This window comes from Colletotrichum higginsianum, chromosome 5 (assembly GCF_001672515.1).
Source record: "Colletotrichum higginsianum IMI 349063 chromosome 5, whole genome shotgun sequence".
Lineage (NCBI taxonomy): Eukaryota > Fungi > Ascomycota > Sordariomycetes > Glomerellales > Glomerellaceae > Colletotrichum > Colletotrichum higginsianum.
The window spans coordinates 4,573,035-4,587,884 of NC_030958.1; the positions used below are offsets into that span (position 1 = coordinate 4,573,035).

General features: G+C 49.5%; 3 protein-coding genes across 3 annotated transcripts; 1 reads left to right on the plus strand and 2 right to left on the minus strand.

Annotated features, from left to right (window-relative positions):
- Positions 1-317: 317 nt before the first annotated feature.
- On the minus strand, positions 318-659 carry CH63R_08237 (UvrD/REP helicase; the record flags this gene model as incomplete). Its single annotated transcript, XM_018303211.1, has 1 exon — positions 318-659. One exon carries the CDS (start codon positions 657-659, stop codon positions 318-320), a length of 342 nt encoding a protein of 113 aa, XP_018157989.1.
- A 545-nt stretch (positions 660-1,204) lies between these two features.
- CH63R_08238 (UvrD/REP helicase) lies at positions 1,205-4,174 on the minus strand (the record flags this gene model as incomplete). Its single annotated transcript, XM_018303212.1, has 1 exon — positions 1,205-4,174. The coding sequence occupies one exon, from the start codon at positions 4,172-4,174 to the stop codon at positions 1,205-1,207; it is 2,970 nt and encodes a 989-aa protein (XP_018157990.1).
- Positions 4,175-6,478: 2,304 nt separating this feature from the next.
- CH63R_08239 (uncharacterized protein) lies at positions 6,479-8,215 on the plus strand (the record flags this gene model as incomplete). Its single annotated transcript, XM_018303213.1, has 1 exon — positions 6,479-8,215. The coding sequence occupies one exon, from the start codon at positions 6,479-6,481 to the stop codon at positions 8,213-8,215; it is 1,737 nt and encodes a 578-aa protein (XP_018157991.1).
- Positions 8,216-14,850: the final 6,635 nt, after the last annotated feature.

A 14,850-nucleotide genomic window follows, 5' to 3' on the forward strand; every position in this document is an offset into this window, starting at 1 on the left:
AGCTTCACTCTTACACATTGCCAGTGAAGATTCTTGTAACAGACAGGACCGGAAGCCTGCATTTATGAATGGGGCCTTTGTGACAATAAGTGAGTTGGAGAGGATCCTTTAAAGCCCTAATTTCTAGAGCCGATTACAATTGATCGGAGAAAAAGCAGGGGATGCTGGAAAGGTAACAGATGTGGTTTCGAATTGAATCCCAGGACGCAAATGACTGAGCGGGGTGTGCCGCGGAGACAGATCTCGACTGACGAAGATGATTGAGCAGAGACAGCCAGCAGTATGCTCGAGCAAGTCACTGCAACATCGCCCTCTTCTCAACGCCCTTGAACGTCCTCATCGCCCTTGCGGCCCTCCTCCCACCCCAAAATCCTGGGGCCGAATGTGTACCACCCGTACATCTCGACGCTCCCAGCCACGCAGAGCGCTGAAATCAGCCAGAACCGCGCCCGCGGACTCGACGTGATGTGTCGGAGATCGAAAACAGGGACCTCGACGGCGCTCTCGCCGGATTTCTTGTTGTTGACGTCGACCCTGGTCTTCCCTCCCGCTGTGGGACCGCCGGCTCCGCGTGACGGGACCGTGGAGAAGGAGGCGGCGCGGCGGGTAGGGGCCGCGAGCACCTTGGTCGCGATGCGTGCTGTCGCGGCAGCGGACATGGTATTTGATGTTCTCGCAGGCGACTCGTCCGATAAATGAACAGAAGGCGGCAGCTTTTTTTTTTGGTTTACCAAGTTGCAGGATCGAGTGCAGGACAATGAAGGGGTTGTTAGAAAATTGTGATCTCACACTCACCCTTTGCCAGCTCATCCCGTCGGCTGGCGTGCTTATATTTCCTCCCTCACCTGCAACTACTTACGAAACGCGCGTCTGCTTTGCACGAGAACAGCGCCGCACTCTCGACGTGGTTTGGCGGAAGGGTGGCTTCACCGAGCCGGTTGCACCCGGAATGTGCGGGGACTTGCGCCGTCAGCTCGGAGGAACTTCCGTGAGTAGCTCGGGTACCTCAAATTGCCTGTTTTGGCTAGATAGGTAAGGTAAAGCAAGCTAAGATAGATCAGACATCTCAGGTGCGTACGGGTCCTCCGTGAGGCACTTCTCCATGTATCATCACGCCCCTCTGCTAGTCTTCCAGTCAACGCCCACCCATCATGCAAGTCTACAGTAAACGCCCACCCCCATAATATGAGCAACAATCCGGCAATCATGGCCTATTCATCGTCAGCGGCTTGAAGGGTTTCCTCAGCCGGTCTATCGGCGCAATCCCCCCCTCCTTCTTCAAAGCAGCAGGCCGTTTGAAGCCCCCAAAGCCATTCGTTGTCGTGGTCGCGTGCAAACAGCTAGCCGGCCGCTCTCTGATCGTCGGCAGCTCGTCTGTGCTTTGGTTTTCCTTCTCGGGAGACTTTGGCCGAGGAGGAGAACTCGAAAAGTTTGCATAGTGTTTTTTGGGGCCCGCGATGCCTCCAATAGCTGCCCTCCCCGGTTTGACGGGGAGCTTGCCTGCTCCAAGCCTGTGCCCGCCCAGGTCAGGCTCGATGGTCGGGGCAGACCGTTGCGCCCGGTACAGATTCGGGAGTTCGGGCAGTTCTTGAAGAGCCAGCCGTGACTGGACAGCTGGCGCACGGTTGGCTACAGGGCCAGCTGTGTCTGACAAATCGGATCTGGACCTCTTGACAAAACCCAGAAGACTCCGCTGGTCGGCCGGTCGCTTTGTCGTTCCCCTCCGAGGCCCAGCCGATCCTTGACGCCCTTGGTCGCTGCGCTGCGCCGAGGTCGCCATGTCCTTCGCGGCGGCAAGCATCGCCTGGGCTGCGCTTGCGGTAGTGAAGCCAGGCAGCGTGAAGTTGGAAGCACCATCCATCGTCGTAGAAGCATGCCACGTCGGCACCGGCTGGGAGTCGCCCTCTTCCGATGCCGAAACCGCCTGCGGCCGAGGACGTCGCTGCCATTGCCGGCTTCTACCACCAGCGTCTGCTTCGCCGAAGGAGCTCTCCGGATCCTCTGGGTACAGATTATCCTCGGGCCTTTCCAGGAGCGGCATGTCTTTATAAACTTTGTCTTGCGACGGCACCTCAGACTCTCGGCGCAGTATGCGCCCGATTTCTTGCAGAATCCCAGGCTCGAATGATGGGCCGCATTTTCTAAAGTATGGGTGGATCTCCGATGGAATGAATTTCGACAACTCAGTACGCTCACCCCCATTTCCTCCGTTCTGCGAGCTGTACATTGGGCAGCTGAGATAGAGAAGCGACTGGGCCCGTGTCATAGCCACGTAGAGGAGCCGGCGCTCCTCGTCAGGATCTTCCGACCTCATGTGCGGGATAGATCCATTGTACACCGCAGGGACAAAGACGACCGGCCATTCCAGTCCCTTGGCTGCATGGATGGTCGAGATGGTCACCATCGGCTTGTTGTCCGCGTCGCCTTTTTGCTGGGCGTCCGACGCCAGAGACACGTTGGCCAAGAAGCGCCCAAGAGCGTCATTCTCCTGCACTTGTTGAACACCGTCGACTTGCGGGAGACGATCTTCATCGGCCGTTGCGCTTAGATCTCGCATGAAATCTCCTGCCAGGCTGATGAACTCCTGAACGTTGGCCCACCGTGCCTCGTGCTCCTCGGGGTAGTTGTCTCGGAGGTAGGCCTGGAAATTGAGCTGCGAGAGCAGGTTTTCGATGAGATCAACCAAGTGGTAGTAGGGGCTCCCGTTCGGGGGCTCTTTGATTTTCCTCCTGACTCCTGACACTAGCCTTAGCAGGTCTCCACTGATCTTCTGCTCCATGGCCTTCTTGATGTTGGTCTTCGCCTGCCGCTCTCCTCGGCAATGCTTATTCAGCAACGCCCAGACGCTCAATTTGGAGCTTTCGGCTTCCTCGAGAAGGGCTTTGATGGTCGTGTCTCCAATGCCGCGGCGAGGCACGTTGATGATGCGAGCCACTGCATCGTTGTTGTCTGGCTGGTGTATGACACGCAGATAATCAAGGATCACCTTGACCTCAATGCGATCGTAGAACTTAAACCCGCCCACCATTCTGTAAGCCATTCCAGCCTTGCCAAGGGCCGATTCGATATGCCTCGAGAGGGAAGCCGATCGCAGGAGAATTGCCACGTCATCGTGGGTGAGCATCTTGCCCGCCATCAACAGTGTCCTTTTGATCTCCGACACGATCCATTCAGCCTCGACAGCCGAAGACTTAAGCCGCCGCAAAACGGGTCTGGTGCCTTTGTTGTGGATGGGCAACAGCACCTTCTGGTACCGTTTCTTGTCCTGCTGGATGACCTTCAGAGACACGTCCAGAATTGCTTGGGACGAGCGGTAGTTTTCCTCGAGGGAGATCTCCTCCGCGTTCGGGTAGTCCTTGAGAAGCCTGTACAGATTCTTGATCTCGGCGGATCGCCATCCGTAAATGCTTTGATCTGGGTCTCCAACGATGGTGATCCTCTCTCTTGCCTGCGCGAACAGCCTCATGAGCTCGTACTGAATGCCGTTGGTGTCTTGGTACTCATCAATGAGCACGGCCTGGACGTTGGCGACACATGCGGGATGCTTCCGCAGCAGCTCAACACACCGAGTCAGCAGGTCGTCGTAGTCCAGCAGGTTCGAGCGTTCGAGATGGCTCTGATACTCTCGAAAGCAGGTTTCCATATCGGGACTTTGGGGAACCTCCTTGCCACTTCGTTTTGCCGGCGTTTGGTTTTCGCCCTTTGCCTTTTTCTTACTGATCCATGATCTTGCACCCGCAGGATCCACCGAGAGCTGGAATCGCTTACAGATCCTCTGGATAATGGACCTCGAATCTGTGTCGTCTGCGATAGCGAATTTCTCGTCCAGGCCAATGTGTTTTCCGTAGGCGGCAAGATACCGACGAGCGATGCTGTGGAATGTGCCGAGGACAATCCGCTTCCCACGGTCATCGCCCAGGGCCTTGGCGATGCGTTCCTTCATCTCCCGCGCGGCCTTGACTGTGAAGGTGGCGACAATGATGTCGGTGGGTGCATAGCCGACGTTATCCACGAGCCAGACGACGCGAGAAGTCAGAGTATGCGTCTTTCCGCTTCCAGGACCGGCAAGGATGGCAACCGTAGACGCACTCGAGGTGACGGCACGGCACTGCGCGGTATTGAGTGTTGCCAGAATAGATTCGGCCGGCCCTGGGGCCGAGCTGGACGACTTCATCGTTGAGGAGCGGTCATTGGCGAGCCGAGCACGTCAGAAGCAATTGATGATGTTCGGGAGGCGATTGAGCAGACGATGCTGAGCCGCATGTCTCTTCCTTGCGAGAGAGCAGTCGCGTGCCGTGCTGGATGAAGACTGGTCGACGCGTCCCAGTGTGACATAGTGGATGCGTCCGCAGCCATGTCAACATTGCGGGTCGCGGCATGGCGGCACGGTGTCACATGATCTGACTGACAGCTGTCTGAGGCCACGTGACTGTCAACGTCAGGATGTCCCGCCCCTCGTGACCAGCCATCCAGGTCGGTCCCCCTTACAGACGCACAAACGCACGTGCCGTCGCAGATCCACCACCAGCCCTCACTCACAAAACGGAACCTGCAAGAGACAGCAACCCGGAACCGCTGAACCGACCGCAGGACAGACTGAGCAGACTGGGCAGTGCAAACAAACGCTCTGGCATTTCCAAACCCAAAACCTTCGCCGATGGCATCCTTTTTGTCGGGACTCGCACTCCGGATAGTCACCTGCCGAGACACTGAGTACGATGTACTCTTCGGCTTTCCAGACCACCGGACGACCCGGCGCCTCAATTTGATTCCAATTTGTGTAGGGTCGGTCTGGTTGACCTCTTCGCCTTACAAATAGTCGCTCAGGCTGTCCGTTGCCTCGTCTTCCAAGGTTCGAGCGGACAGACTTTGCACAAAGCAGAATTGGATTGCGCCAGGCGTCGTACTTTGTCGAGCTTGATTGCAGTCGCCCAATAGGCTGATTGTCTTGTCGCTCCGCGGCAATACCAAATAATAAACCTGGCGCCGACCACCAACCCTTCGCCTTACTTTCCTAGCACACTGAGGCCATCCATCGTCCGTGCCGATGCCGTGGCGCTGATTTGACGAGCTGGAAATTCTGTTTCCTCAATCAACGTTCAATGGTCCCGTCTCGCCCGTTCCCATCCCTCTCCCAGCCGATAGGAGGGTGGGCGCATGAGACGCTCAACTGGACAAATGCTCACTTGGAAATAAGCATTGCTCGCACAAAGTCTGTGCTCGGTTGCTTTGATGACAGAGTTCCCTTCCTGTTCCTGTTCCTGTTCCTGTTCCTGTTCATACCCGTGCCGAAAACGAGACAGCCGTGGTCCCTGAGACCCAAGGTTTCTTCTACCCCCCTCTAGTTCTGCCCCCAAAAAAACAATTTGGAACGGAGCAAAGTGTAACTCAACGTTCCATCGGTCGATTGGGAGGAAAAAGACCTCGATCCTATCACGGTGACGAAGTTACCGTTATCACGCTTTAATGCTGCTCTTGGTGTGAAGTCACATCCAGACAAAGATCCCATTCGACGGCGGCGTGTGACGCGATGCCGCAGGGGGGCCCATTGGCAATGGCTTGACCAGGCTTATGCAATAGGTCAGAGGCCCTATTACAGAAAGCACATGCGGTCAGAGAGACAGAGGTGATGGGCGGACGCAGGGGTAGACCTCTCCTGCTGGCCGGGACTTGGGCATGGTCGCTTGTCTCCCGCACGTCTCTCCTTCGGCGCAACGGTTAGAAGACAGGACGAGAATCGAGAACCGACCGGAGTCAACGAACGACAGGCTGGATAGTGAACACCTGACCCGGGAACCGCTCCTCTTTTCACCACTCTTCCTCGCTGGACTACGGGGAGCTATCGCTTCTTAGTGGCTGGCCGTTCTGGGCCCTGGCCAGTACCTGTATTAACATCGCCCTGCGACGACGAATTGAGTTGGGCAAAGTCAGTTCGAGCCCGGGGTGTGGTACGGCGCGGGGTTGGATCAAATCGGATGTGATGGACCTACCCAACCACGACCCCGACAGCCATCCTCGGCGCTTAAATGCCCCCTGCCGTCACGTCGATCCGTCCAACCACATCTCGGGAAGCCCTTGATGCTCTCCCGCCTCCCCCTCTTGCAGATGACAGGAATAGCCATGGGGCCCTTTTGCCCTTTTTCTTTGGGAGGGAGGGTGGGGAGGGGGGAGCACCATCTTCGCCCTCCAAGCCTCTCGTCACCGTGGAATCCATCAACCATCATGCAAGTGCTACCGCTTTGCAAGAGTCGTGCCTGGGGGCTCCAGCAAGTCAGCGTCGAGAGCACATGGCCACCGCCGGCCTCGACGCACTGCCGAACCTCACCAGCCGCTATATACCCCCTTTGTGCGCCGCATATCCATGCCTCTTCATGTAACTTCTCCATCGCAATGTGTTTCGGACCCTCCACCAGGAGGCAAGATCATCAAAGCTGGATTTGACTTTTAAAAAGAGTTGCGGTGCCCTCACCACCTCACCATGAAACTCGTCCAAGCCCTTCTTAACTCTCGTCCTCGACTTCGATTTCGATTCTTGTCCTTCGCTCTCTTCTCTTTCCTCTTCTTGGTCTGTAGTCCTGCCACCTCGCATGCAGCCCCGTCTGTCCGCGAGACTCGTAACAGCAACCACAACAACAACCCATTGAACATTGATTGGGATCCCGCACCGTCACCCGAGGACGGACCTCCAGCATCGGCCGGTGCCTTGAGAGATCCCGCCTACATCCCTTACCAGGTCGGCGCCATCGTCGGCTCGTACGGAGTATCCTTGGTGCTGGTCGCCGTCTTCCTGCTCATCCTCTCCAAAAGACGTCGCGAGGCCCTCTCTGCCGCTAACCAGGAGATCGAGGTCGACTTTGACGAGCTTGAGCCCAAGTCGCCGCCGCCAAAGCTCACGCTACAAGTGCCGAGCTCTCTCAGGAGTATACCACGGAGCCCAGTTCGCAACTTTTCGTATCCCTCAGCGGACGAGTATTACACGCCCGAGTACCCGACACCCCAGACACCATACGTCGCCCCGACACCCACGTCAACGCTTCACGCACCCGGTGTAGATTTTACCGTAGACCAACGAGTGGTCGCCCAAGACAAGAAAATGGCGCAGTCACAGCTCGAGGAGATGTACAAGTATGTGATGGAGCAGGAGGAGGCCAAAGCGCAGGGAATCAAGCTGGATGAGCCGCCGCGGGCGCTCTCCAGCCACCCACCACAGCTGCAGACACCGTCGCATGCCAGCTTCAGCAGATCGTCCGTCAGGAAGGAGAAGCACAAGCCGGGCAACCTGAACCTCGTCGAGGGCAAGCCGGAGGGCAAGCCCGGGGGCAAGCTGGAGGGCAATTCGGAGGCGGTTCCGGGAGAGAAGCCGGAGAAGAAGCAGTCGAGGGCATCGTCCATCTTTGCCGCCCTGCGCTCGCCCAAGAAGACCAAGGAGGTTAGGGCCGTCAACATCTCATCGCCCATCATGACGCCCATGACGGGCACTTTCCCGCGCCACGAGTCGCAGGAGCTGAGCGCCATCCAGCCGCGGCAGTACGCGCCGCCGCCGCCGCCTTCGTTGCCCAGCCATCATCACATGTCGTACGGGGGTGTGCACCACAACAACGGACAGATGTCGCCCGTCAGTCCGGAACACTCGCCCGAGAGCACGCAGAGCATCGACGAGCGTATCGGCGGGCACATCCCCATCGGTATCGATCACGTCCGCCACCCTTCGGCGGCGCTGTCCGAGAGGGATCCGAACTCGGCCGTGTCGGATAGGTCGACGGCCCCACTCATCGGGCTGCCGTCGACCCCGAAGCCGGGCGCACGGTTCTCCACCTCCACCCTCCCGGCATCCCCGAGACCGGGGGCATCGTTTCAGATTCCTCCCCCGCCGGGGGCCGGTGGTGGTGGTGGATACCGGTCCAAAGCGCCCTCAGCGGTGCGGACCGGCGGAGCGCTGCCGCTGCGCGCGTACGAGCCCGCGCTGAACTCGCCGTCGCAGTCGTCACAGACGACCAAGCAGACGGTGTTCACGCGTACGGGGCCGCTGTCGCCGTCTGGGGCGCGGACGCCGGCGACGGGCATGGCGGTGCCGTACTCGCCCTACCAGCCCTTCACGCCGTGCGTACCCATGACGCCGTCGCTAGTGACCAAGGCGGACCGCAAGCGGATGAAGAAGCTAGAGCCCAAGACGCCGACGAGGGAGATGGTCAGGAGCGAGGAAGACATCTGGTAAATTGGAACAGGGGCGTTGGGGTGAGGCGGGGGCGGTGGTTAGAAAAAGGGAAATACCAAATAGACTGTAGGATCGTGGGATCAGGGTGCCTGGCGGGCGACCGTAGGTATAACGTTTTGACGAATTTTCTTTTCTTTTCCTTTCTTGTCTTTTCCGTTTGCTTCTCTCTCTTCTTGATTCGTCGAGTAGACAGATACACACAGAATGAAAATGCTGGTTTTTGGCGTCGTCTCTGTCCACCGTTCTTCACAGCTTCACTCACCCGCACACAAAAGCCGAGGTATCGTTCATGCGAAGAAGGACATATTGGACACTAAACACACGGAGTAGGATTGCAGGAAGTGGAGGGTGGATGAGCATGTGAGCGGGAGACGGCAGAGGCAGAGTCAAGAGTCAGGGCCACTGGATCAGGGCTCATGACAAGAGTCAGGAATTGGGGGGGAGGACGATGAGGGTGTCCCGAACAACGATCTAGCATCCATCTAGGTTACTCAATAAGTTTTTCTCTCCTCTCCCTCTCTCTCTCTCTCCCCCTTTTCCTTAGCATTTTGCTGTTTTGCATAATCCACTACCCCGTCCCTCTCCCTGCAACCCAGGGTTGTCTTCACCTTGCCCCAACGCCCCAAGGACGAATTAGCGTTTCGGATGGTTGCTGGTGGAGGAGGGGGGTTGATGCAGGTGTCGAGTCGTGTCTCCAGGCATATCGAGTTGAAGCATGTGCCGATTGACGGTACGGTATGAGGTTTAATAATGTAGGGAGAAAGGGACGTGAGTGAGTGTCAATAAGGGGAGGGGACGGATGGACTTGCAATTAGAGCGTGATCAGTTAGGGGCCAGGTCAATACGAATTGAGGGCTAGAGCTGAAATCTAGTGTGCATAACTCTCGAATATACAAATCTAAGTGCACTTTACTTAATATAGTATAGGGAGCTTAAAAATTAAAATTATATATTATATTTTTCTAAAAGTATTATAGAAAGCTACTAAAAAGGGGAAAGTATTAATAAAAAGTATTTTTTCTACTATTTTTCTTAATACTATAAGACCCCTTAGCTAAGAATTAAATTAAGGGCTAAAAATAAAGAGTAGTAATAATATACTAATAGTAATACTTTATAAATAATTATTATAAAATTCTTATAGTAGCTTTATTTATAGTAATAGTAGTAATTACTACTACTATAAGTATTATTATTATACTTAATAAAATTAAAAAAAGAGGCTATTCTAATTAATAAATTACTTATTCTAATAGAGTAAATTATATAGTAAAGTTAGTAAAGTATTTTTTTAATAGCTCTAATATTTAATTTAAGGACTTTTTTTATTTAATAAAAGTAGACTTTTATTAATTTAAAGTATAATTTAATAATAGTAGCTTTATAAAGACTACTATAAATTAGTTAATTAAATAGAAACTTCTTATATTTCTATATATAATTAAGTAAGAAGAGACTTAATATAATACTACTTACTTCTTTTAAATTTTGCAGAGTACTATTTCTATAATTATTTAATTACTCCTTATAATTATAATTATACTTTATTAAGAAGTTATTATCTAACTATAATTTAAGTATATTTCTCTATTAATTAAGCTTTTAGTAAAGAATAATTACTTTAATAAGTATATTAGAGTAATTAATAGTATACTTATTTAAGCTTTTATTCCTCTTAAGTAGTAAAATTAATTCTTTAATTAGAAGTAATATATATTGTAAAATATATTTGCAGTAGTAAAATTTAATAAGTTATTTTTATATATATTAGTAGGAACTAAGGGCTCTATATATAATGCAGCTCTACTAAAATAAGTAGTTAGTAAATTATTTAAAATACTATAGAGGAAGTATTATTTTAGTAATAGTAGTTTTACTAGCTAAAGGAGAATAATTACTCTATATTTAGGTAAAAAGTACTATTTAAAGGAATTTACTAATAGAGGGTTATAATTAGAAATACTAGTAGAATTATATAATTTATACTACTTAAGGCTTTATATTATTATTAAGAAGGTATTTAGCTATATAAAAAGAAAGTAGAAAATACTATAAATAGTACTTTTAGAGTATTTATTTGCTAATTAGATTTATTTTATATATATAATAATAGCCCTATATAACTTTATTAAGTTAAGTAAAGGACTAATTAAAGTAAATAAGTAGGAGGGTAAAATACTATAAGTAGTAGTAATAAAAGTAAGTAGTAATTTATAGAGGTAATAAGAAGTTAAAATTTATAGTAATTTAGTAGCTTAAGTTTAGAGTAATTAGGAGGCCTTTTTTAATTAGTAGGCTTTTTTTAATTAGTAGGAGTAAAAAAGTATAAAAAAGGGCGAAATTTTAATTAATTAGTAAGTATAAAAAAGGCATTATTTTAAATAGGAAAAAAAGAGTAAAAAAGAATATTATTTTAATTAGTTAGTAAGTATAAAAAAAAGTATTATTACTGCAAGTATAAAAAAAAGTATTATTACTGCAAGTATAAAAAAAAGTATTATTTTTGCAAAGTAGGAGTAAAAAAAAAGTAGTAGGAAGGTAGATAACTATAGTTATTTTTATATATTAATTAAGTAGTTACTTAAGTAATTAATTAAAGTTATTTTTAACTAATTAATAATACTAATTTTATATAAAAACTCCTCTTTACTCTTAATTAACTTTACTACTAATTAAGTAACTACTGCATAAGGTAACTTTAAGAAAAATATTACAATTTTTACTATAATATAGTTATTTAACTTTTCCTTAAATAACTACTAAAAATTAATTATTACTTTTAAAATATTATTAAATTTAGCCTCTTGCAGCCCTACTATTACTATAAGCTTATAAAGTACTATAAGGGCAGTAATAGTATTACTTAAGTAATTTAGACTTTACTTAAGAGTATTACTAAAGGAAGTAAGAGCCTCCTACTTTTCTTTTCTACTTTTTATTATTTTTACAATAGTTTTTTTAGTACTTCCTTTACTAATTTAGATATTATCTCTAATAATAAATTTAAACTAATATTTATATTAATTTCTACTACTCTCTTCTTTACTTAAAATTCTATTATTATAATTTTATTTAACTTATTATTTTTATTAGAAATTCTCTATATATTATTAGCCTTATAGGCCTTAATAATATACTAGCTTATTCTTATTTTATTAGGCTAAAGTTTACTTATCTCCTCTATATATAGAAAGCCCTTATATTTAATTAATTAGAAGTATAAGTACTAAGCCTTAAATAATTACTAGGCTTTATTAGTAGTAAATATAAGACTACTTTTATTATTATATATTACTCCTAATTAGAGGAGGGCTTTTACCTTATAGTATTTTTTAAGTAGTACTTTATACTTATTTTGCAAAGTATTAAAATTTACAGCTGCATTAGCTAATTTTATTTAAAGTAATATTTACTCTATTATTAGCCTTATAATAGTAGTTTAGCTATTAATAAGAAAGCTAAAATTAATTTACTCTTAGTAAAGCTTAAGAAAAAAGTGCAGTAATTAATAATTCTATATAATATAGGGAAGTAATTAATAAGCCTAAAATATACATTTTTAGTAAGGTAATTATAATAGTAGTAGTAGTAGTAGAGGAGGGCTTATTAATAGTAAGCTTTTAAATAACTATAAGTAGGATTCTCTAGAGTTAATAATAATAATATTATTATTACTAATAGTCTAGTAGGACTCTACTAGTAATAAAATTATTATAAGTATTAATATTTATTATTTTTAAGTAAGAATTTAATAGTAAAAAATGTAAGTAATAACTCTATTCTTAATTTTCCCTCTTACTTTTACCTTTAATAATAAAACTATTATTATAAACTTTTACTAATTTAAGTAAGTAGTTAACTATTAATTAAATGTAAGGGTTATACTTAATTAGGTAGTACAATAGGCATAAGGTTAGGGTGTATAAGTTACTTAAACTGAATTTCTGGCCCCTTGGCCCTCAATTCGAATTGGGCACCGATTACGCCCTTAGACTTGTTCGAGACGGGGTCGATTGGGGGGAAGAGTCAAGACACGCGGGGGTTCGGGTCCACACGTGGGTAGACTGCTTGAGCCGGTGGCAGGTTTGGTGTTGCATCCAAAAGGCCCGCATGGTGAGACACTCGATGAGGCGTTGGGGGCTTGGGTGAACCGGGGGATAGAGGGAAGAAGTTGGAAGCGAGGTGAGTGGCGAGGAGGGAATGAGGGGATTCAGCTATGGCGTTGGAGCGATTGGAGAGTGAGGAACACAACGTGTAGACAGACAAGACGGTGGATAGGGGGGATCAGCCACGTCTGCTCTTCACCTGGACAATGCTTCCACGGGCGGGCGCCGGTGGGAATGCACAGTTGAGGAAGAATGTATCCGGATGTCTGGGGACATTTCATGTTGGAGAATGACCGGGAACGTGGCTCGACTGGACAGAAGAAAAAACGGCCGTCGCCATGGAACACCCGGCGAGCAGACGGGCGGGAGAGGGAGCCGGGGAGCTGGGAAGCTGAGAGAGAGCTGGGAGCCGAGCTGAGGTGAACCCGGCTGAGACAAGACCAGGCGAGTTGAAAGGCTTGAGAGACTGCTGAGGGCGAACCGAGTTGAGCGAGTGAGTCCAGTTGAAAAGGCCGGATTGAGTGAGTATGAGAGGGTCAAAACACCCGTAACTAGCATCACATTCCCGGAAGTGGTTTAACATGTTCTAGCTTCGGGCGCACACACCCCTCCTCATCCGAAGCGCCGAATCTCCATGCCTCGTGTCCCCCGTGCGTAGCCTTCTTTTTGTTCTTTTTTTGTTATTGTTTTTTACTTGTTTGGCAAGTCTGGCAGTCTGGCAGTGGCGTGTCTGCCATGTGGAGAATGGACGGACAGGATGAGGATTAAGTTTGGGTTGTCGGTCTTATTCCCCGGCGGGCTTTTCTCGGTGGGTGCGCCACGGAGATGCTGATGCTGATGCTGGTGCTGATGTCGCTGTTCTCGGCGTCCAAGAAAACCATGGACATACCACACACACACACACCCGTCGTCTTCAGGCGCCGCGGGAACAGGAGGCCCTGATATGGCAGAAGATGTCCACAGGTAGCAATACTACATGTATCACCAGAACACAAGAGCGGAGACAGCCAGGCAGTGACAGACTCGACTGGCAGACTGACAGACTGACAGACTGTAGCGGGGAATGGCCGAGGTCGACGGCCGCGGGCGGGCGGAAGCGAGGAGAGCCGTGCAGAGAGAGGGCAGAGAGAGGAAGAGGAGAGAGGTATCGTCTCTTATTAAAAAGCGTGGCATAGTACGTACCGGGGTGGGGATGGGGCGCCCCAAGTCCCACATGGCCTCAACCCGACAAATGGAAAGCCACTATCCATGCCTGTAGTCATGGACTGGATGCCTGGGGGACAGCCAAAAAACGAGACTGGTAGGCGGGCAAGGTGCACTGAGGGCAAGGCGCATGGGAGAGAGCAGGTAGGTACCTAGGTATCCCTAGCACAGGAACAGGACGGACTGACCAGGGACACAGGTTGTCTGGGCTCATATCAGGCGTCGTTTCCAGATAATCGTACGATCGGCCCCCCGGGCTCCTTTTTCCTTCCTTCCCTCTCTCTCTCTCTCCTCTACCCTGCGTCCTCGCCTACTCGCTCCTCTCTCACTTACTCACTCATCCACTCACCCACTTACCCACTCACTACTCACTCTGCCTACTGTATCTGTACTCACTCCTCACTCACTCGCCATTCTTCACTCAGGCCTCCATTCCCAATCCCGTAGTTCCTTGCACAGCACCCATCTTTCGAAACCGCGCAAACCCTGCCCTCCCTGCGTCTGTGCTTGCTTGCGTGTGTCTGTGTTGTGTGGCTGTCTGTCTGTCTGTTTGTCTGTCTGTCTGTCGCTCTGTGTGTACCTAAGTTGAGTGTGTGCGTGCGTGAGTGCAGAAATTCTCCCACCCACTGGAAACACCACCCAAGCAAGCACCAAACCTCTTACATACCTGTCCATCCCTCCTATTCCTCCTTATCCCCCCCACTTCACGCACATTGTCGGCCCAACCCCAGCACGACTGCAACTGAACGTGTGTACGGAAAGAGAAGAGACAACCAAGAGGGGAGAGGGTTGGAAAAAAAAAAAAACACCCTAAGACCAGCGTCATACGATTCGAACCTACAACTGGGTCTTTTCTGCCTTACCTTCCCGGCCGACACCACTCATCCCGTCCCCATCTGCCCATCGCCTTCTGCCGACAGTCGTACGACTCTACCTCTACACACACAATCAATCACACACACACACACACACACACACACGCAATCCTTTTCCCGCTGCGACCACGCCGTCCGTCGACCACCGTCAATCAATTTCTCGCTGTACGCCCTCAACTCCGCCGTCCCAGATTCCCACTCGCCTCTGAATCTCGTCTGAGTCTCTCCCCCTACCGCTCCGTTCCGCACCGTACCGCACCATACCATACCGTACACCCCCCTGTGGCCCTTCTCAACCGATTCCGTTGCGACCGCCGGCCACTCACGTCTCGTCCCCGAGCCAGAATCGGGACCTGGCCCCCATTCGCACCACTCCCGAATCCCCGATTGACCCTCGAGGGCCTGTCATCGTACCGACTTCGATGAATTGAGCATCGGCCCATAGTTGCAT